The 23,054-nt window shown below is 44.6% G+C and overlaps 1 protein-coding gene across 6 annotated transcripts in view; it reads right to left on the bottom strand.

Annotated features, from left to right (window-relative positions):
• Positions 1 to 23,054, bottom strand: part of LOC140717613 (uncharacterized) — a 344,930-nt gene that overhangs the window by 95,981 nt on the left and 225,895 nt on the right. For all 6 annotated transcript variants that reach the window (XM_073031183.1, XM_073031184.1, XM_073031186.1 and 3 more), the window contains 2 exons: positions 21,107 to 21,175; positions 19,754 to 19,807 (listed from right to left, as the gene is read on the bottom strand). In XM_073031183.1, coding sequence (XP_072887284.1) covers positions 19,754 to 19,807; positions 21,107 to 21,175 — 123 coding nt within the window. The remainder of the gene's footprint in view (positions 1 to 19,753; positions 19,808 to 21,106; positions 21,176 to 23,054) is intronic.

Here is a 23,054-nt window from a genome sequence, read left to right as displayed (position 1 = left end):
TTGTTGCGAAACTCAGAGAGAAAGTTCAGACAGAGAATCCAGAGCAGGAATTCTGGAATTTTCATTGTATTATACACCAAGAGGCGTTATGTAGCGAGAGCCTGAAAATGGACAATGTCATGGATGGAGTAATCAAAATGGTTAATTTTATTACAGAGCCAAGGGACTCAACCATCGGCAATTTGATACTCGTTTGTCCAAAAGTAATATTGGACATGGCCTACCCTACCACACTGGAGTCCACTGGTTGAGCAGAGGGGTTGTGTTCAAATGTTTTTTTTCAATTACGTGTGGAAATTGGACTATTCATGAAGGAGAAAGGGAAGCCAGTGGCAGAGCTGGATGACCCAGACTGGCTTCACGATCTTACATTTTTGGTGGACATAACAGAGCACCTAAATGTGCTTCATGTTAACATGTAAGGCCGCAACAAACTTGTTACAGAATACTACAACAACATTCATGCCTTTCAAATTAAATTAGGCCTGTGGGAGATGCAACTATCCCAGAGCAACCCAGCTCATTTCCCCTCTTTGCAGTCTGCATGTCAGTCATGGGAATAATGACAACATGGACAGGCATAAGGACAAAATATCACGGCTGAAAAGTGAGTTTCAGAATCGTTTCCAAGTCTTCACTCAGCTCGAGAAGGAATTCTCACTATTTTGCTCGCTGTTTGCTGTCGACGCAGCATCAGATGTGCCGAAGGAACTCCAAATGGAACTAATTGAAATTCAGTGTAATTCGGCTTTGAAATATAAATTTGAGACTGTGGGACTGGACTCATTCTATCAATACCTGGGACCGATGATAACAGACTTTGCCTCAAAGTTCCTTTGCATGTTCGGGACAACATACCTCTGTGAGCAGGCATTCTCCATATTGAACATTAACAAATCCAAACTGCGCTCGCAGCTGACACACAGACATCTAAATGACATTATGAAAATCACAATTGCCCAGAAACTGGTCCCTGATGTTGACAGGCTGGTTAAAGCCAAGAGATATCAGGTGTCTGGAAGCAGCAAGTGAAAAATGAGTGACACTGTTTGATGCACTGCGACATGTAAGCAAAATGCATTATGAAATATTGAGAGTCATAATATTGTGATTTATTTATTTTCTGACTATTCTATTATTGTAAATGTGATCACTTCAATAAAAATTGGAGGCTAACTGTGTTCATTGTCTGAGTTTGATTACTGGAAGCAGGTTGATAAAAATTAGGAGCAGTTGTGTAGCCTACATTTACAATTTGTTTTGTTATGTCTACATTTGTGTCTGCTAATGTTCGATTTCAAATGGTTTGTTAATGGAAAGGGTTTGCTCCCAAAACAATCTTAGCCAAAATAGCTTCGTTTTTTCTCTCTCTGATCACAACTTTCTTGTAGCCTACGACTGTAAGTTAATACCAATCATAAAAATAATGCTTGCTAGGCAATCTTCTTCATAAGAAACAAAATACGTAAAATGAAACACTTTGTAGTTATAGCAGAGACTGAGACACATGAGAGCAGGTTGAAAAAAACGAAGGCAACAAAGGCTGTGGGAGCACACGCGCGTGCGTTCGTGCGTGCACAACTGATCCAGCCCGCATGAAGTCGCATCTTGCCCAATCTGGCCCATGATCTAAAATGTGTTTGACACCCCTGTAGTAGTGTGTGAAGGAAGAGAAGTGAGTGCAGTTACTGTTACAAGGGAGAAGGTGCTCAAAAAGCTGAAAGACCCAAGGGTACATAAGTCACTCGAAACAGATGAACTGCACCCTAGGGTTCTGAAGGTGCTAGTGGTAGGGATTATGGAGGCATTAGTAATGATCTTTCAGAAATCATTGGAGTCTGGCATGGCACCAGAGGTCTGCAGAACTGCAAATGTTACTCCACTCTTTAAGAAAGGAGGAAGGCAGCAGAAAGGAAATTATAGACCATTTAGCCACACCTCAGTGGTTGGGAAGATGTTACAGTCAATTGTTAAGGATGAGGTTATGAAGTACTTGGTAACACAGGACAAGACAGGACTAAGTCAGCATGGTTTCCTCAAGGGAAAACCTTGCTTGACAAACCTGTTGGAATTCTTTGAGGAGATTACAAGTAGGATAGATAAAGGGGATGTAGTGGATGTTGTATATTTGGACTTTTGTGCTGGGACTAACTGGGTCTTTGACAAGGTGCCACACATGAGGCTGCTTACCAAGTTAAGAGGTCATGGTATTACAGGAAAGTTACTGGCATGGTTAGAGCATCGGCTGATTGGTAGGAGGCAGCAAGTGGGAATGAAAGGATTCTTATCTGTTTGGCTGCCAGTGACTAGAGATGTTCCGCAGGTGTCAGTGTTGGGACCGCTTCTTTTTATGCTTATATCAGTGATTTAGATGATGGTATAGATGGCTTTGTTGCCAAGTTTGCAGATGATAGGAAGAATAGTGCAGAAATAGGTAGACTGCAGAAGGACTTAAAACAATTAGGAGAATGGGCAAGAAAGTGGCAAATGAAATATAATGTTGGAAAAGGCATGGTCATGCACTTTGGTAGTAGAAATAAATGAGCAGACTATTTTCTAAACAGGGAGAAAATCCAAAAATCTGAGATGCAAAGGGACTTGGGATTCCTTGTGCAGAACACCCTAAAGATTAACCTGCAGGTTGAGTAGGTGGGGAGGAAGGCAAATGCAATGTTAGCATTCATTTCAAGAGGTCTAGAATATAAATGCAGGGCTGTGATGCTGAGGATTTATAAGGCACTGGTGAGGCCTCACACTGAGTATTGTGAAGAGTTTTGGGCTCCGCATCTAAGAAAAGATGCTTATCTAAGAAAAGGGCTTATCCCCCAAGGAGGGCCACGAGGACATGGTGGCAACACTAGGGGAGGGTGAAAAATAAATGTGCTAGGTTTTCTAAAATTGACTCATTCTACCCTAGGCCACGAACTTATCAATCAACCCTCATAAACCAGGTCTCACCATTCTGCCTTTTCAATATCTTAATCACCTCCTCCAAAGGCTCAACCAGACTTGTGAGACATGACCCTCTCTGCACATAACCATGCTGACTCCTGATCAGTCCCTGAACATAAACCTTGTCCCTCAGAATCTTTTCCAAAAACTTCCCTACCACTGAAGTAAAGATCATCGGCCTATAGTTTCTTGGCGCTTTCTTACCGCCCTTACTGAGCAAAGAGTCAATATCAGCTGTCCTCCAGTCTTCTAATACTTCACCTGAGGCTGACAAAGGTGCAGATATCTCTGTTAGAGACCAGCAGTCTCTTCCCTTGTTTCCTGTAGCATCCTGGGATAGCTTCGGTCAAGCCCTGTGGATTTATCTATGCTAATATGCTACAATATTTCCAGAACTTCCTCCTTCCTGATAGAGCTGTGCTCCTGAATATCACTAGATCCCACTTTGACTACCAATATGAAGTACTAATTTATATTCTAGCTCTTATCCCCTGCCTCCACACAGATTGCCTGTCTGGTTTCTGTGGGGGATATTTTAGTTACACCTTCTTTATAATATACTTATCAAAGGTTTTAGATTTCTCCTTTAACCTACTTGCCAAATTCATTACATGAATTGTAACTCCATAAAATATAGGAGTAGAATTAGGCCATTCAGCCCATCTAGTCTGAACCACCACTCCATCATGACCGATATAAGACCATAAGACACAGCTGCAGAATTAGGCCATTTGGCCCATTGAGTCTGCACTGCCAATCAATCATGGCTGATACTTTTCTCCCCTCCTCAGCCTACACCCCAGCCTTTTCTCCATAACCTTTGATGCCATGTCCAATCAAATCAAGCACCTGTCAAGCTCTGCCTTAAATACACCCATGACCTGGCCTCCACAGCTGTGTGTGGTAATAAATCCCACAAATTCAGCATCCTCTGGATAAAGAAATTTCTCTGTATCGCTGTTTCAAATGGACACCCCTCTATCTTGAGGCTGTGCCCTCTTGTCGTAGACTCCTCCACCATGGGAAACATCCTTTCCGCATCTAGGCCTTTCAACATTCAAAATGTTTCAATGAGATCCCTCCTCATTCTTCTAAATTCCAGTGTGTACAGGCCCAGAGCCATCAAGCATTCCTTATATGATAACCTTTGCATTCCTGGAATCACACTTGTGAACCATCCTTCAGCCACTATTCAGTGATGGCCACAACATCATACCTGACAATCTGTAATAGCACAATAAGATTATCCAACTTAGTTCTTATACTACGTGCATTGAGATATAACACTTTGAGTACTGTTTCTGCTGCCCTTTTTGATTTTGCATCCCTAATGCACTGATACCCTGCTGGCTGCAATTTTGTCCTCTCATCTGCCTACCCCTTCCTGACAGTCTGTCTGCACGCTGTTTGCTGTTTTACCATCCTGTTCTATCCTGAGTCCCTTCGCTCCAGTTCTCACCCCCTTGCCAAATTAGTTTAAAGCCTCCCCAAGAGTATTTCTGCAGCATCCCTGCTTTGTGTTCCCATCCCTATCTTCATATCATCTGCAGTATTGGTCACAAATCCATCAATTCCATCATTCAAATCATTGACATTTAATGTGAAAAGAATTGGTCCCTACACCAAATCCAGTGAAACGCCTCTGGTCACCGGCAGCCAACCAGACAAGGCTCCCTTTATTCCCACTCTTTGCCTCCTGCCAGTCAACCAATCTTCTATCCTTGCTTGTATTTTTCCTGTGATACCATGTTTAGCACCCCCATGTGTGGCATTTTGCCAAAGACCTTCTGAAAGGTATTTGTGGGGATATGCACTTGTTGGTGTCATTAAAGAGTAATTCACTAGCAATTTTGTAATTAGCATGCAAGCATTTTTAGCTAAGTACGCTTCTGAGTTCGGTGTAAGTAGGTAAATCAGGGCAATGCTGATAATTAAACTACTCAATGTGCTTTTCATACTGATGTTTGTTATTGGTGAGTAAATATCCGTAGATTTCGCACTACAGAGCGCACCTGATTAAAAGCCGCTGGCTCTAATTTTAGAAATAAAATCAATTTTGTACTTGTACAGGCCGCACCGGATTTTAGGCCGCACCGGATTTTCGGCCGCAGGTGTCCCACGTTGTAATATGAGATATTTACACAGAAAGATATTACACGTGAGGATTTTTTAACTTTTAATTAAATCCATATGGTAACATAAACAAATACATATTGCAAATGCTTTTTTTCGAACCGTGCCTGTAACGCGGCTACTTTTAAATATACGTTGCGTATACTTTTTTACTGAACAACATTCCAATATCTCCTAACGACTGGTAAAAAATATATATACTGCAGCCTACCAGGAAAAGTTATTGATCGCCTTTAACTTAAAAGCAGCGTTCGCTCAGATCCAATGCCGCTCACGTAATGCCGCTCGCCCCCCTCCTTCCCGTTTATCGCAAACGGCATTTTTCCCACAAGACGCGGCGAAACCGGGTGTGACGTCATAGCATCCCGCGATGTAGTACAGAAAACAAATATAGTTAAAACACTTCTAACTTAGAAAATACTAACAAATGAATTACTAAGCGAAAATATTATAAACTAAATAACTGCCATAAAGGCAGCACAATGCTTTTCTTCGAGTGTTTTCCATGTTGATGAGGGTGAGTACAAATGACTGATTTACAATAATTTAATCGTGAAAGTGCGCTTGATTTATCGTACAATTTCATTGGACCTCTGTGAACTACTCATCAATTTTATTGGTCTACTGTTACGAGGCAAAATGTTTTTGGCGGCATGAAAAAAAATCATGTATTAGCCACACCGTAGTAAAGGCCGCAGAGTTCAAAGCTGTTCAAAATGTGGGAAAAAAGTAGTGGCTTATAATCCGACATCTACGGTACATTAGCCAGTGTGTTAACAAGTCCACAAGCTGCCTGTTGTGTTGAACACATTCTCAACTCAACCTGCAAGTGATGCTGAGGCTTTACACAGCACTGGTGAAGCCTCAAGACGTACAAAAAAGCTGGATGAACTCAGCAGGTCGGGCAGCATCCATTGAAATAAGCAGTCAACGTTTCTGGCCGAGACCCTTCGTCAGGACTGAAGAAGGAGGGGGCAGGGGCCCTATAAAGAACGTGGGGGGAGGGTGGAATGTGCCAGGTGAAAAAACAATCAGAGGAAAGATCAAGGGGTGGGGGAGGGGATAGGCAGGAGAGGTGAAGGAGGAATCTAAGGGGAAAGGTCTATGGGTAGTAGAAGAAGGCAGAATCATGAGAGAGGTGATAGGCAGCTGGAAGAGGAGACAGAGTGAAAGTGGGATGGGGGAAGGGAGAGGGAGGGAATTATCTTGTGACTGTCTTATGACCATGATGTAATTGAGTATCTGGTGAGCATGATGTAATGGTCTTGTGATGGTGGGGTGATGTAATTTCCCGCCAGTGTGAGGTCACGTGATGACAGGTTCCAACAGGTATAAAACAGGAAAGCCTGTTGTGACACAGGAGTTTTTTGTGTCGAGTCATTGTTTAATTCGTCAGTTACTCCTTTATGCTGCATATTTGTCTCATGACGCAGTTTCATTTTAAAGTGCAGTTTTACTTCCTACTGTAAGGTACAGAATCGTTGTGCTGGCAGTTTTGCCAATTGCTACCAGTTTTGTTGATGTATCTTTGATTTAATTTTAAAGTCTAAGTATTGGAGACGGAAGACTTTAACGAAGTACGGGAACCCGAAGGATCGAGTAAAGTTTGGTGGTTTAATACAGGATTGACCTTAATGAATCTTCGTTCAGGAAATAGTGACCTGCATCTGAGATAACCCCTGCCTGTAAGAGCAGAAAGGGTTGTGCAGTGTTATTCGCCAAGAAAAAAGGTCAGTTCCTTTAAACCGTTTTATTTCCTTCATCATGAATCCTTCGGACAAGGCATATTTCGTCTGGAATCAGCAGTAACGTCACGTTGTTGAGGAATTCATTACTTCAGGAAATCTCTCTTAATTGACTGTATAAATCACGCGGACTTTCATAGTTACCACTTTAAGAACTGTTCCAGAGTTGCTGTATAGCAGTTAACTCCCAGTTGTTAGTCATTTGTTTACTTTTCAATCTTTTGTTGAGCAGAGTTTAATAAATTGTTTATTTGTTTATAAAACCTGACTTAATTCTATATTCATTGTTGCCGGACGCGTATCGCAACAGCAGTTAAGGCAGAAATTGATAGGTTCTTGATTGGACATGGCATCAAAGGTTACGGAGAAGGCTGGGGAGTGGGGCTGAGGAGGGGAGAAAACGATCAGCCATGATTGAAAGGTGGAGCAGACTCGAAGGGCTAAATAGCCTAATTCTGCTCCTATGTCTTATGGTCTTAACTTTCAGCAAATCCTGCACAAGGACTCCCAAGTCCCTTTGTACTTCTGATTTCTGAATTTTCTCCACACTTAGAAAATAGTCGACGCCTTTATTCCTCCTATCAAAGTGTATGGCCACACATATCCCTACACTATATTCTATCTGTCACTTCTATGCCCATTCTTGTTTATTTCTTCAGCTGTTTGATCAGGGTACAACTGCGCAACCACATGGATGTCAGCCAGTGAGAACAGTTTAAAAGGAGACAGCCTTATAGAGCGGGCACTAGAGGAGCGAGCGATGGAGCAGAGGGAGACAGAGTAGGAAGGCCTTGGCTCAACGGGGCTTAGGTGATAACGGGTCGAGGTGAGGTAGGTTGCCTGTGTGGAATACAGACAGGAAGTACTTGTGTGTGGCCGGTGTTCTGTCTTGGCGTCAGATGTGGGAATTCCAGGAGACTCCCAGCCTCCCAGATAGCCACATCTGCACCAGGTGCGTTGAGCTTCCGCTCCTAAGGGGCTACGTTAGGGAACTGAAGATGCAGCTCGATAACCATCGTCTGATCAGGGAGAGTGAGGAGGTGATAGAAAGGAGCTATAGGCAGGTAGTCACACTGGGGCCTCGGGAGACAGGTAAGTGGGTAACAGTCAGGAGAGGGAAGGGCAGAAGTCAGAGGTTAGAGGGCACCCCAGTGGCTGTACCCCTTGACAATAAGTACTCCTGTTTGAGTACTGTTGGGGGGGGGGGGATGGCCTAGCTGGGGGAAGCAATAGTTTCCCTACCCTTCTAGCACAGAGTCTGGCCCTGTGGCTCAGAAGGGTAGGGAAAGAAAGAGGAAGGCAGTAGTGATAGGGGATTCTATAGTTATTGGGTCAGAGAGGCGAATCTGTGGATGCAGGGAAGAAACTCAGATGGTAGTTTGCCTCCAAGGTGCCAGGGTCCGGAATGTTTCAGATCACATCCAAGATATCCTGAAGTGGGAAGAGAACAGCTAGAGGTCATGGTACACATTGGTACCAACAACATAGGCAGGAAAAGGGAAGAGGTCCTGAAAACAGACTACAGGAGTTAGGAAGGAAGTTGAGAAGCAGGACCACAAAGGCAGTCATCTCAGGATTACTGCCTGTGCCACATGACAGTGAGTACAGGAATAGAATGAGGTGGAGGATAAATGCGTGACTGAGGGATTGGAGCAGGGGGCAGGCATTCAGATTTCTGGATCATTGGGACCTCTTTTGGGGGAGGAGTGACCTGTAGAAAAAGGCTACAATATCCTGGCGGGCAGGTTTGCTAAGGTTATTGGAGAGAAATTAAACTAGGAGTGCTGGTGTGGGGGTGGGAACCAAACTGAAGAGATGGTGGAAGAGGAGGTTAGCTCACAGAGGAAGCTTGGAGACAGTGTGAGGAGGAGGATAGGTAGGTGGTTGAGAAGGGACGCACACAAACCGATGGTTTGAAATGTGTTTATTTTAAGGCAAGGAGTATTATGAACAAAGCAGATGAGCTTAGAGCGTGGATCTGTACTTGGAACTATGATGTTGTGGCCATTATAGAGACTTGGATGGCTCAGAGCATGAATGGTTACTTGGAGTACCAGGCTTTAGATGTTTCAGAAAGGACAGGGAGGAGACAAAAGAGGTGAGGGCGTGCCACTGTTGATTAGAGATAGTGTTATGGCTGCAGAAGAGGAGGAAGACATGGAGGGATTGTCTACATTGTCTCTGTGGGTGGAAGTTAGGAAGAGGAAGGGGTTAATAACCCTACTGGGTGCTTTTTACAGAACACCTAATAGTAACAGGGTCATCGAGGAACAGACAAGAAGACAGATTCTGGAAAGGTGTAATAGTAACACGGTTGTTGTAGTGGAAGATTTTAATTTCCCAAATATCGATTGGAATGTCCCGAGAGCAAGGGGTTCAGATGGGGTGGAGTTTGTTAGGTGTGTTCAAGAAGGTTTCTTGACACAATATGTAGATAACCCTACAAGAGGAGAGGCTATACTTGATTTGGTATTGGGAAATGAACCTGGTCAGGTGTCAGATCACTCAGTGGGAGAGCATTTTGGAGATAGTGATCACAACTCTATCCCCTTTACCATAACATTGGAGAGGGATAGGAACAGACAAGTTAGGAAAGTGTTTAGGAAAGAAATTAGGAGAGCCAGAAAGGGCCATTAGAAGGCCTTGGTGGACACGATTAAGGAAAACCCCAAGGTATTCCACAAGTATGTTAACAGCAAGAGGATAAGACATGAGGGAATAGGAGCAATCAAGTGTGACAGTGGAAAAGTGTGTATGGAACCGGAGGAGATAGCAGAGGTACTTAATGAGTACTTTGCTTCAGTATTCACTATGGAAAAGAATCTTGGTGATTGTAGTGATGACTTACAGCGGACCAAAAAGCTTGAGCATGTAGATATTAAGAAAGGATGTGCTGGAGCTTTTGGAAAGCAACAAGTTGGATAAGCAACCAGGACCAGACGAGATGTACCCCAGGCTACTGTGGGAAGCAAGGGAGGAGATTGCTGAGCCTCTGGCAATGATCTTTGCATCATCAATGGGGACGGGAGAGGTTCAGGAGGATTGGAGGATTGTGGATGTTGTTCCATTATTCAAGAAAGGGAGTAGAGATAACCAGGAAATTATACGCCAGTGAGTCTTAACTCAGTGGTTGGTAAGTTGATGGAGAAGATACTGAGAGGCAGGATTTATGAACATTTGGAGAGTCATAATATGAATAGGAATAATCAGCATGGCTTTGTCAAAGGCAGGTCATGCCTTACGAGCCTGATTGAATTTTTTGAGGATGTGACTAAACACATTGATGAAGGAAGAGCAGTAGATTTAGTGTACATGGATTTCAGCAAGGCATTTGACAGATACTCCATGTAAGGCTTATTGAGAAAGTAAGGAGGCATGGGATCCAAGCGGACATTGCTTTGTGGATCCAGAAATGGCTTCCCCACAGAAGGCAAAGAGTGGTTGTGGACGGGTCATATTCTGCATGGAGTTCAGTCACCAGTGGAGTGCCTCAGAGATCTGTTCTGGGACCCTTACTCTTCATGATTTTTATAAATGACCTGGATGAGGAAGTGGAGGGATGAGTTAGTAAATTTGCTAATGACACAAAGGTTGGAGGAGTTGTGGATTGTGTGGAGGGCTGTTAGAGGTTACAGTGGGACAATGATATGATGCAAAACTGCGGTGAGAAGTGGCAGATGGAGTTCAACCCAGATAAGTGTGAAGTGGTTCATTTTGGTAGGTCAAATATGATGGCAGAATATAGTATTAATAGTAAGACTCTTGGCAGTGCGGAGGATCAGAGGGATCTTGGGGTCCGAGTCCACAGGAAGCTCAAAGCAACTGCGCAGGTTGACGAAGGCGTATGGTGTATTGGCCTTCATCAACTGTGGAATTGAATTTAGGAGCCGAGAGGTAATGTTGCAGCTATACAGGACCCTGGTCACACCCCACTTGGAGTACTGTGCTCAGTTTTGGTCGCCTCACTATAGGAAGGATATTGAAACCATATCAGAGGAGATTTGCAAGGATGTTGCCTGGATTGGGGAGCATGCCTTATAAGAATAGGCTGAGTGAACTGGGCCTTTTTTCCTTGGAGCGACAGAGGATGAGAGGTGACCTGACAGAGGTGTATAGGATGATGAGAGGCATTGATCATGTGGATAGTCAGAGGCTTTTTCTCAGGGATGAAATGGCTAGCACAAGAGGGCACAGTTTTAAGGTGCTTGGAAGTAGGTTCAGAGGAGCTATCAGGGGTAAATTTTTTACACAGAGTGGTAAGTGCATGGAATGGGCTGCCGGCGATGGTGGTGGACGTGGATACGATAGGGACTTTTAACAGGATTTTAGATAGGTACATGGAGCTTAGTAAAATAGAGGGCTATAGGGAAGCCTAGTAATTTCTGAGGTAGGGACATGTTCGGCACAACTTTGTGGGCCGAAGGGCCTGCGGTGTGCTGTAGGTTTTCTATGTTTCTAAGTAATATCTGCTGACTCTCCTTTATCTATACTGCCTGTTATTTCCTCAAATAATTCCAACAGATTTGTCAGGGAAGATTTCCCCTTTAGAAAACAATGTTGACGTTGGCCTATTTTATCATGTGCCTCCAAGTATCCAGAAACCTCATTAATAGATAGGCCAAGATAGAGTGTATGTAGAGAATATGTTTCCTCGGTGAGTGTCAGAATAGAGGGAATTCATTTAGATGAAGAGGAATTTCTTTAGCCAGAGGGTGGTGAATCTGAGGAATTCATTGCCACAATGGCTTTAGAGACCAAGTCACTGGATGCATTTAAACAGCAGTTTGATACGTTCTTGATTAATCAGGGCATCAAAGATTATGGAAGGAAGGTAGGAGAATAGGTTTGAGAGGGATAATAAATCAGCCATGATGGAATGGTGGACAAGGCTCAATGGATCCAGTTCTTCTCCTTAGTCTCATGATCCTATAGTCTTAATAATGGACTCCAACATTTTACAAACTACTGAAGTCAGACTAACTGACCTATAATTTCCTGTCTTTTGCCTCCCTCACCCTTAAAGAGTGGAGTGACATTTGCAATTTTCCAGTCCTCCAGAACCATTCCAGAATCTAGTGATTCTTGAAAGATCATTAGTAATACCTCTACATTCTCTTCAAATACCTCTTTCAGAACCCTTGGGTGTAGTCCATCTGGTCAAAGTAACTTACTTAACTTCAGACCTTCCATTTTCCCAAGCACCTTCTCTTTAAAATATTCATCTCTGCCTCCTAACACTCTTTAATTTGTGGCATACAGTTGGTGTCTTCCACAGTGAAGACTGATGCAAAATACTGACTATGTCTGCCATTTATTTTTCCCTTATTACTCTCTCTCCAGTGTCATTTTCCAGCAATTGTAATCCACTGTCATCTCTCTTTTACTCTATATATCTGATAGAACCATAGAACATTACAGCACAGAAACAGGCCTTTTGGCCCTTCTTGGCTGTGCCGAACCATTTTTCTGCCTCGTCCCACTGACCTGCACCTGGACCATATCCCTCCATACACCTCTCATCAATGTACCTGTCCAAGTTTTTCTTAAATGTTAAAAGTGAGCCCACATTTACAATTTCATCTGGCAGCTCATTCCACATTCCCACCACTCTCTGTGTGAAGAAGCCCCACCTAATGTTCCCTTTAAACATTTTCCCCTTCACCCTTAACCCATGTCCTCTGGTTTTGTTTCTCCCCTAGCCTCAGTGGAAAAAGCCCATCATAATTTTATATACCTCTATCAAGTCTCCCCTCATTCTTCTACGCTCCAGGGAATAAAGTCCTAACCTTTCTCTGTAACTCAGTTTCTCAAGTCCCGGCAACATCCTTGTAAATCTTCTCTGCACTCTTTCAACATTATTAATATCCTTCCTGTAATTCGATGACCAAAACAGCACACAATATTCCAAATTCGGCCTCACCAATGCCTTATACAACCTCACCATAACATTCCAACTCTTATACTCAATACTTTGATTTATAAAGGCCAATGTACCAAAAGCTCTCTTTACTACCCTATCCACCTGTGACACCACTTCTAGGGAATTTTGTATTTGTATTCCTAGATCCCTCTGTTCTACTGAACTCCTCAGTGTCCTACCATTTACCTTGTATGTTCTACCTTGGTTTGTCCTTCCAAAGTGCAATACCTCACACTTGTCTGTATTAAATTCCATCTGCCATTTTTCAGCCATTTTTCCAGCTGGTTCAGATCCCTCCGCAAGCTTTGAAAACCTTCTGCACTGTCCACTACACCTTCAATCTTTGTATCATCAGCAAATTTGCTGATCCAATTTACATTATCATCCAGATCATTGATATGGATGACAAATAACAACTGACCCAGCACTGATCCCTGTGGCACACCACTAGCCCCAGTCCTCCACTCAGAGAAGCAATCCTCCACTACCACTCTCTGACTTCTCCCACTGAGCCAATGTCTAATCCATTTTAGTACCTCACCATGTATACCTAGCGAATGACTCTTCCTAACTAACCTCCCATGCGGGACCTTGTCAAAGGCCTTACTGAAGTCCATGTAGACAACATCCACTGTCTTCCCTTCATCCACTTTCCTGGTAACCGTCTTGAAAAACTCTAATAGATTTGGTAGACATGACCTACCATGCACAAAGCCGTGTGGACTCTCCCTAATAAGTCCCTGTCTATCTAAATACTTGTAGATCCTATCTCTTACTACTCCTTCAAATAATTTACCTACTACCGATATCAAACTTACCGGCCTATAATTTCCCGGATTACTTTTTGTGCCTTTTTTAAACAATGGAACAATATGAGCTATCCTCCAATCCTCCGACACCTCAACCGTAGATACCGACATTTTAAATATATCTGCCAGGGCCCCTGCAATTTCAACACTAATCTCCTTCAAGGTCTGAGGGAATACCCTATCAGGTCCTGGGGATTTATCTACTCTGATTTGCCTCAAGATAGCAAGCACCTCCTCTTCTTCAATCTGTATAGGTTCTATGACCTCACTACTTGTTTGCCTCATTTCCATTGACTCCATGCCAGTTTCCTTGGTAAAGAGAGACACAAAAAACCCATTTAAGATCTCCCCAATTTCTTTTGGTTCCATACATAGCCGACCACCTTGATCTTCAAGAAGACCAAGTTTATCCTTTACTATCCTTTTACTCTTAATATACCTGTAGAAGCTCTTTGGATTTTCCTTCATCTTGACTGCCAAAGCTACCTCATGTTTACTTTTAGCCCTCCTGATTTCTTTCTTAAGTATTTTTTTGCACTTTTTATACTCAAGCACCTTATTTGCTCCCTGTTTCCTATACATGTCATACATCTCTCTCTTCTTCTTTATCAGAGTTCCAATATCCCCAGAGAATCAAGGTTCCTTATTCTTATTCACTCTGCCTTTAATCCTGACAGGAACATACAAACTCTGCACTCTCAAAATTTCTCCTTTGAAGGCCTCCCACTTACCAATAACATTCTTGACAGAGAACCTGTCCCAATCCACACTTTTTAGATCCTTTCTCATTTCTTCAAATTTAGCCTTTTTCCAGTTTAGAACCTCAACTTGATGACCAGATCTATCTTTATCCATGATCAAGTTGAAACTAATGGTGTTAAGATCACTGGAACCAAAGTGTTCCCCTACATATACTTCCATCACCTGTCCTAACTCGTTTCCTAATAGAAGACCTAATATTGTATCCTCTCTAGTTGGTACCTCTATATATTGATTTAGAAAACTTTCCTGAACACATTTTACAAACTCTAACCCATCTAGACCTTTAACAGTATGGGAGTCCCAATCAATATGTGGAAAATTAAAATCCCCTACTATCACAACTTTATGTTTCCTGCAGTTGTCTGCTATCTCTCTGCAGATTTGCTCCTCCAATTCTCGCTGACTATTGGGTGGTCTATAATACAACCCCATTAATGTGCTTCTCAGCTCCACCCATATGGCCTTGGTAGACAAGCCCTCTAATCTGTCCTGCCTGAGCATATCTGTAACATTTTCCCTGACTAGCAATACCTACCACCACCCCACCCCCCCAACCTTTCATTCCTCTGCCTCTATCACGTCTGAAATATCGGAACCCTGGAACATTAAGCTGCCAGTTCTGACCCTCCTGTAGCCAGGTTTCATTAATGGCTACAATGTCATAATTCCATGTGTCAATCCACGCCCTCAGCTCGTCAGCGTTCCCCACAATACTCCTCGCATTGAAAATAGACACACCTTAGAAGATTATTACCACCACACACAACCCTTCTATTTGTGACTTTGCATGAAACTTTAATATCATTTATTTTCACCCCCGCTCCACTATCTACTCTGTCACTCTGGTTCCCATCCCCCTGCAAATCTAGTTTAAACCCCCCCCCCCCCCAATAGCACTAACAAACCTCCCTGAAAGGATATTGGTCTCCCTGTAGTTCAGGTGTAACCTGTCTCTTTTGTACAGATCCCACCTGCCCCAGAAGAGGTCTCAATGATCCTGAAATCTGAAACCCTGCCCCCTACACCAGTTCCTCAGCCACATGTTCATCCTCCAGAGCATTCTATTCTTACCCTCACTGGCACGTGGCACAGGTAGCAATCCGGAGATTACCACCCTCAAGGTCCTGCTTTTTAACTTCCTACCAAGCTCTCTGTACTCACTCTTCAGGACCTCCTCACTCTTTCTTCCTACGTCATTGGTACCGATGCGTACCACGACATCTGGCTGTTCACCCTCCCATTTCAGAATGCTGTGCACGCGATCAGAGACATCCCTGACCCTGGCACCCGGGAGGCAACAAACCATCTGTTGTGACCACAGAACCTCCTGTCTGTACCTCTAACTATCGAGTCCCCTATCACTACCGCTCTCCTCTTCTTCCCCCCTCCCTTCTGCACTGCAGAATCAGACAGTGCCAGAGATCCAGCTTCCGCAGCTTGTCCCAGGTCAGTCATCCCCCCCAACAGTATCCAAATTGGTATACTTGTTGTTGAGGGGAATGGTCACAGGGGAGCCCTGCTCTGCCTGCCCTTTCCCCTTCCCTCGCCTGATGGTAACCCAATTACCTGTGCCCTGCTCCTTTGGCGTAACTGCCTCCCTGTAGCTACTATATAAACTTCTCATTCTCCCCAATGATCCGGAGGTCATCCAGCTCCTGCTCCAGTTCCTTATCGCGGTTTGTTAGGAGCTGCAGCTGGATGCACTTCTTTCAGGTGTCGTTGTCAGGGAGACCAGAGGTCTCCCTGACTTCCCACATCCTGCAAGAGGAGCATTCCAACATTCTGCCTGGCATTCTCTCTATTCTAAACGAACAAAACAAAACTTACCGGAACCTACCCTCACCTCTGCCTGTTCACGCCGAAACCTGTTGAGCCAAAGCTGTCCCACTTTGACTCAGTCCACTCCAATGATGGCCACTGTATATGGCGGTCTTCTTTTTAAACCTTTGGCGCACTACGTCATGCACCTGCACAGTCTAGACTCTTTTTCCTGATCAGTTAAAAAAAAGGCTTCTCTCCAAGATGCCTTTACTTCTTCACTCTCTGCCTCTTGCTTTGATTTAAAAGACCATTGAAAAATTCCCCTCCTTTTTAAACCTTTGGCACGCTATGTCACGTGCCTACGTATATTTTAATAATAAATTTACTTTGAACTTTGAAATCCAAAAACCATTCATCCCTTGAAAAATACGTTCAAAGCCACTGGGCCACTGCACAATATATGCAGAGAACAAGCTACTTGTCTTCCTTACAGACCCAGAAGGCTGCAAAGTTAAGAAAGTTAATTTCCCAAGTTTTATAGCATACTAAAATCAGTTGCATGATTTTACGTAAAACTTCCAAACAGTTGTGAGCATGACTGAACTAAGTAATGGCATATTATTCTGAAAAAAGAGAAAACAACACCAACTTTAAAATACAAAGCAAAATGAAAGGTTACAAAATTCTTTCCAGATTTTTATGATGTTATCAACCATCAGTCCAAAGGTCACAGTAATAAAAAGCGATACAGTTCCTATAATTCAGCTCCTGAGCCCAGATAACAATTTAGGAAAGTCCATGCACAGATATATAAATTGACTAAGGCGGTATGAAAAAAAAAATCATCACTGTTGGTTCAAAGATTTTTTTGTAAGGTTAACTGAGAAAGTTGTATACCAGGAGTGTGGATGTTCCACAATATTGTGCTGCAAAAAACTATCTAAATGGCAAAAGAATCAGAGGAGTACAGAGACAGAAAATGAAGAGATCAAGTAGGCTTGGGTGCAATGAAGAATGAGCTAGATGAAAACACTGAAAACTCAATAGTTACATTGATGGTAAAAACTGTATATATTGTTTTGTACAGAGAGATATGTGCCTGGGATGCCCTGTGAGTGACATAGGTACATTTCAGAGACCTTTAGATCAGCACATGGATGTAAGAAAAAAGAGGGTTATTAGCTGTGAAGGAGGCGGGAGTTAGATTGATAATGGAGTATGTTTCCAAAGATCAGCACAACATCATGTGCCAAAGGGCCCATTCTGTGTTGTTGTTGTTGTTGTTGTTGTTCGTCCTTCGAAGTCAAAGACGACCACTAAGATTGAATTCTGTGTTGTACTGTTGCGTCAAAGGGCCCATATTGTGTTGTACTGTTCTACCAAAGGGCCCGTACTGTGTTGTTGTGTTGTGCCCAAGGGCCCTACTGTCTTGTACTATTTTGTCATTGGTCCCCTAGTGTGTTGTGTTGTGCTGTGGTGCCCAAGGGCCCATACTGCGTAGTACTGTTGCACCAAAGGGCCTGTACTGTGTTATATCAATGTGCCAAAAGGCCCGTTCTGTATTGTATTGTCATGCCAAAGGGCCCATACTGTGTTGTACTGTTGGAGTCATAGAAAAGTACAGCATAGAAACAGGCCCTGTGGCCTACCTAGTCTGTGTCAACCTATTTAAACTGCCTACTCCCATTGACCTGCACCGGATCAAAGCTCTCCCTTACATATCCAAATAACTATCCAAACTTCTCTTAAATGTTGAAATCGATCTTACACACATCCCAGCAGTAGCAGCTCGTATGGCTGTGTATAAAGAAATTTGCCCTTATGTTCCCCCCTGTAGTTTTTACCTTTCTTCATTAACCCATGACCTCTAATTATAGTCCCACAACCCCAGTGGAAAAAGTCTGCTTGCATTTACTCTATCTATACCCATCATGATTTTGGATCCCTCTATCAGATCTCCCCTTAATCTTGTACATTCCAAGGAATAAAGTCCTCACCTATTCAATCTTTCTTTATAACTCAGGTCCTCCAGTCCCAGCAACATCTTGTATATTTTCTCATTCTCTCATTGGGACTTTTACTTACTGATGAAGCAAACTCTCTGAACATGTTTGACAAACTCTATCCCATCTAGTCTTTTTACAGTATGGGATCCCCAGTCAATATGTGGAAGGTTAAAATTACCTACTATAACAAATGATGTTTCATGCAATATCTCTACAAATTTGTTCCTCTGAATCCTGAGGACTACTGGGTGGTATGTAATTTAGCCCTTTTAACTTGATGATACCTTTCTTATTCCTCAGTTCCACCCATAAAATCTCATTGGACGAGTTCTCCAGTCTGTCCTGACTGAGTACTGCCATGACATTGTCCCTATCTAGTAAAACCTCTCCTCACCCTTTAATCTCTCCTACTCTGTCATGTCTAAAGCAACAGAATCCCAGAATAATGAGCTGCCAGTCCTGTCCCTTCTGCAACCAAGTCTCACAAATGGTTACAATATCATTATTCCAGTGTTGATCTATTGCCTGATCTCATCTGCCTGATCTATGATAATTCTGGCATTGAAATATATGTAGCTCAGGACATTAGTTGCATTATGATCAACCTTTTGATTTCTGACTTTGTCTGAAGTCTTAACAACATCTGTCTGCACACACTCTTCAATATCTGTTCTGGCATTCTGGTTCTCATCCTCCTGCAGCTCCAGTTTAAACACTAAATCCCGCCCCCCCACTCCATGCAGCATTAGCAAATCTTCCCACTAGGATATTTGTCACAAAGGAGAACTTTTCATCAGCCTGGCGATAGGTGGCAGCAGAAGCTCAGAAACCACTGACAATGTGGTTGATAGTAATTTTCCAGGGAGTAAAAAACCTTCATTTCAAACACCTAAATCGTTAATATGTGAAGCAGAAGTCCCGAGAGTGGAACAACACACAAACAAAATACTGGAAGAACTCTGCAGGTCACAAGGAATCGAAGGAAGGGAATAAACAGCCAACATTTCAGGCTAGGACTCTTCATCAGGAAGAGTCATGAACTTTATTCCAAGGAATCCACACCTCCCCCCTCCATTTCTGGTTTCCCACCTCCTTTATTCCTTGGTCCACTTCTTTGCATGTCAGGTTCCATTGTTTTCAACACTTCCACCAATCACCTTTCTGTCTCTCATGTCATTCCCACTTCATTCCCACCCACCAACATCCCTTCCCCATCACCTGAATCCACCAATCACCTTTCTGTCTCTCATGTCATTCCCACTTCATTCCCACCCACCAACATCCCTTCCCCATCACCTGAATCCACCAATCACCTTTGAGTCTCTCATGCCATTCCCATTTCATCCCACCCACCCACCTCCCATCCCCCATCACCTGAATCCACCAATCACCTTTGAGTCTCTCATGCCATTCCCACTTCACCCCACCCACCCACCTCCCATCCCCCATCACCTGAATTCACCTATCATCTGCCAACTCATGCTTGCCCCCTCGCACACCCTTCCTCTACCCTTTTATTCTGACTTCTGCCATTTTTCTGAGACTCGACCCAGGTCAGAGCTCTCCACCCAGCCCACGAACATCATGTGGTGAACCCATCAGGCACATGGCAGATGAAGGGTGACAGGGGCAGGGCAGACCAGCTGGAGTATCAGTAGTACTTACTGGGAAGCCTCTTTTCCCTGGCAGTCCAGGAGTTCCAGGCTCTCCTTCCTTTCCCTGGAAGATAAAGGCAGCAGTTAGCCACAGGCAGTTGGCTGACATCACATAACCGCTTTGATCATGTGAGGAAGCACAGCGGACCAGCCACAACAGATCCAGGTTCAGTGCTGACCTTTGCGGACTGTGAGGTCCGCAAGCAGTTTCTCACTGTGACCACATGTGCTTCCTCTAGGTGATCCCACTTCCTTTCACATCCGACCAAGTTAAATGGCCACTGTAAACTACCTGTAGTGTGTAGATGAATGGTGGAATCTGAAGGGGAATTGATGGGAATGTCAGGAGAATAAATACAGTAATGGAATTCATGTGGAATCAGTTTAAATTGGTGGCTGAAGGTCAGTGAGGACAGTGGACTGAGGAGCCTTGTTCCGGTATCTCTCCTCAATGCATGGTAGCATAATGCGTATGCAACACTATAGAGCACCAGCAACCCAGGTTCAATTCCTGCTCAGAGTATTTGCATGGTTAACTTGCCCGCCACAGACAAGAGAGGCTACACCACAGCTACAGCCACTGTGATAGACTCAGATCTGACAATATGGAGCTGCATCTTAGGATTAGTGCTTCTCTTGAACAGGGCAGCTGGGGGATGGAGCTAGACTACATTAACATCCAGGAAGCACCTCGACACCCCCAGCCTTTACAGCCTGATATGCATCTATGGGACCAGTTCCTGCAGGAAGAGGGCTTCTGGGATCTGTTCATATTTTGCAAAATGTAGAACCTGGGAGCCAGAGATAATCATACAACCCCTTGTCTGGTCTGTTATGTAATCTGCTGTTAATTATCTATCCCTACCCTTTTCCTGTACGTAGGAATTCACCGTAAGTCTCAAATATTCCTGGGATTTCTACACCTTTCAGTATCACTGTACAATATGACTGAGAGCAGTGAAACTTCCATCATGCAGGCCATTAATCATTGCCAGGCCAGGTAGAGCAAGAGGTGAGACACAGCTTAACACACCGCCTCTAATTTCCTGGGACTAGTGGTCCAAAGCCAGACTGTGCATGGGTGGAGGCAGAGCAATGTGTGAGCAGGGCTCCCATTAACCCTGTCTCTCTCTGGCTTGCCCCACGGCAGGTGCCTGTGGGCTGAAACATTGGTCTACGTCTTGCTGCTCTTTTTGGGGCCATGAGTCTTGTGATTAGGATGAGGCTGGGCTCGGGCGAGGGAGGATCTGAAATTTCTATACCTTGGGCAAGGTTTAGAGTTGTGATGCTGTCCCTCTACTTGCTCTTCACTGCATCTCCATGGTGAGTCTGGTCTAACTGTCAGGGGTGAGTGAACACTAACCTGCATCCCTGGTAGTCCCACGCCCGGTGCTCCTGGGTGTCCTGGAATCCCGTGCTCTCCAGCTTGCCCCTAGAACACAAACACCATTCCAAGAAACCTGAAAACTTATGCATCGGTTCATTTAATAAAAACTTGCTACTCCCACAAGGAGTCTCAGAGACTCCCAATACATCCTCTGAAAGCCACTATAAAGGTCAGGAAGGAGCTGACAGTTAAAACAACACTATAATAATCAGAAAAGGCAGGAGCTGTAGGGCTGTGGCGAGATCACCAGTGACCGAGACTCCCATACTGGGGTCCAACTCTGGGAGGTGGGGTCCCACACCAACTCAGTTTTCCTTTCTGAGGGTCCTACAATAACCCACTCTCACAATCTAAGGTCACCATACTGATCAATCTGACGGTCTCACACTGACCCATTCTCCCACTCTGCGGATCACCCACTTATCCAGTCTCCCAACACTGAACCAGATTCCTACACTGAGGGTCTCACACTGACCCAATCTCTGATTCCGAGAGCCTCAAACTAACCAAATCTCCTGCAATGACCCAATCTAGCATTCTGAGGGTCTCACACTGACACAGACTCCCACACTGACCCAGTCCTCCATTCAGGGAGATTCACACTGACCTAAGTCTCCCATTCTGAGAATCTCACACACCAAATCTCCCACACTGACCCAATCTCCCACTTGGGTGGTCTTACACAGACCCAGTGTTCCACAGTGAGGGTCTCACACTGACCCAATCTAGCATTCTGAGAGTCTCACACCGACCCAGTCTCCCGCACCGAGAGTCTCACACCGACCCAGTCTCCCGCACCGAGAGTCTCACACCGACCCAGTCTCCCGCACCGAGAGTCTCACACCGACCCAGTCTCCCGCACCGAGAGTCTCACACCAACACAGTCTCCCGCACCGAGAGTCTCACACCGACACAGTCTCCCGCACCGAGAGTCTCACACCGACCCAGTCTCCCGCACCGAGAGTCTCACACTGACCCAGTCTCCCACCGACACAGTCTCCCACACCGAGAGTCTCACACCGACCCAGTCTCCCGCACCGAGAGTCTCACACTGACCCAGTCTCCCACCGACACAGTCTCCCACACCGAGAGTCTCACACCGACCCAGTCTCCCGCACCGAGAGTCTCACACTGACCCAGTCTCCCACCGACACAGTCTCCCACACCGAGAGTCTCACACCGACCCAGTCTCCCGCACCAAGAGTCTCACACTGACCCAGTCTCCCACCGACACAGTCTCCCACACCGAGAGTCTCACACCGACCCAGTCTCCCACACCGAGAGTCTCACACCGACACAGTCTCCCACACCGAGAATCTCACACCGACCCAGTCTCCCACACCGAGAGCCTCACACTGACCCAATCTCCGTCTCTGAGTGTGTCACACTTACCCAGTCTCTCATTCTGGTGTCACACACTGACTGAGTCTCCCACACTGACCCAGTGTCCCATGGTGAGGCCCCATACTAACATAGTCTCACATTCGGCAGGTGCAGTACTGACCCCTTCTCCCATTCTGGGAGCCTCACACTGACCCATACTCCAAGACAGAGAATCTCACACTTACCCAGTCTCTCATTCTGGGTGGTCACAACACTGACCCAATCTTCCATTCTGGGGTCTCACACTGACCCAGACCCCACACTATGGGACTCAGCCTGACCCAGACTACCAAACTGAGCGTCCACACTGACCCAGTCTCCCACACTCAGTCTCACACTGACCTAAACTCCCACACTGACCCAGACTCCAATTCAGGGGGTCACACACTGACTGAGTCCTCCATTCTGGGGGTCTCACACTGAACCAGTCTCCCACCATGAGGGTCTTAAACTGACCCATTTCCCATTCTGGGGTCAAAACACTGACCCAGTCTCCCGTTCTGGAGGTCGCACGCTGACCTAGTCTCCCACTTTGAGGGTC

This window comes from Hemitrygon akajei, chromosome 28 (assembly GCF_048418815.1).
Source record: "Hemitrygon akajei chromosome 28, sHemAka1.3, whole genome shotgun sequence".
In the NCBI taxonomy this organism is placed as follows: Eukaryota; Metazoa; Chordata; class Chondrichthyes; order Myliobatiformes; family Dasyatidae; genus Hemitrygon; species Hemitrygon akajei.
The sequence above is the reverse complement of the archived record's forward strand: the minus strand, read 5'-3'. Positions and strand labels throughout refer to the sequence as shown.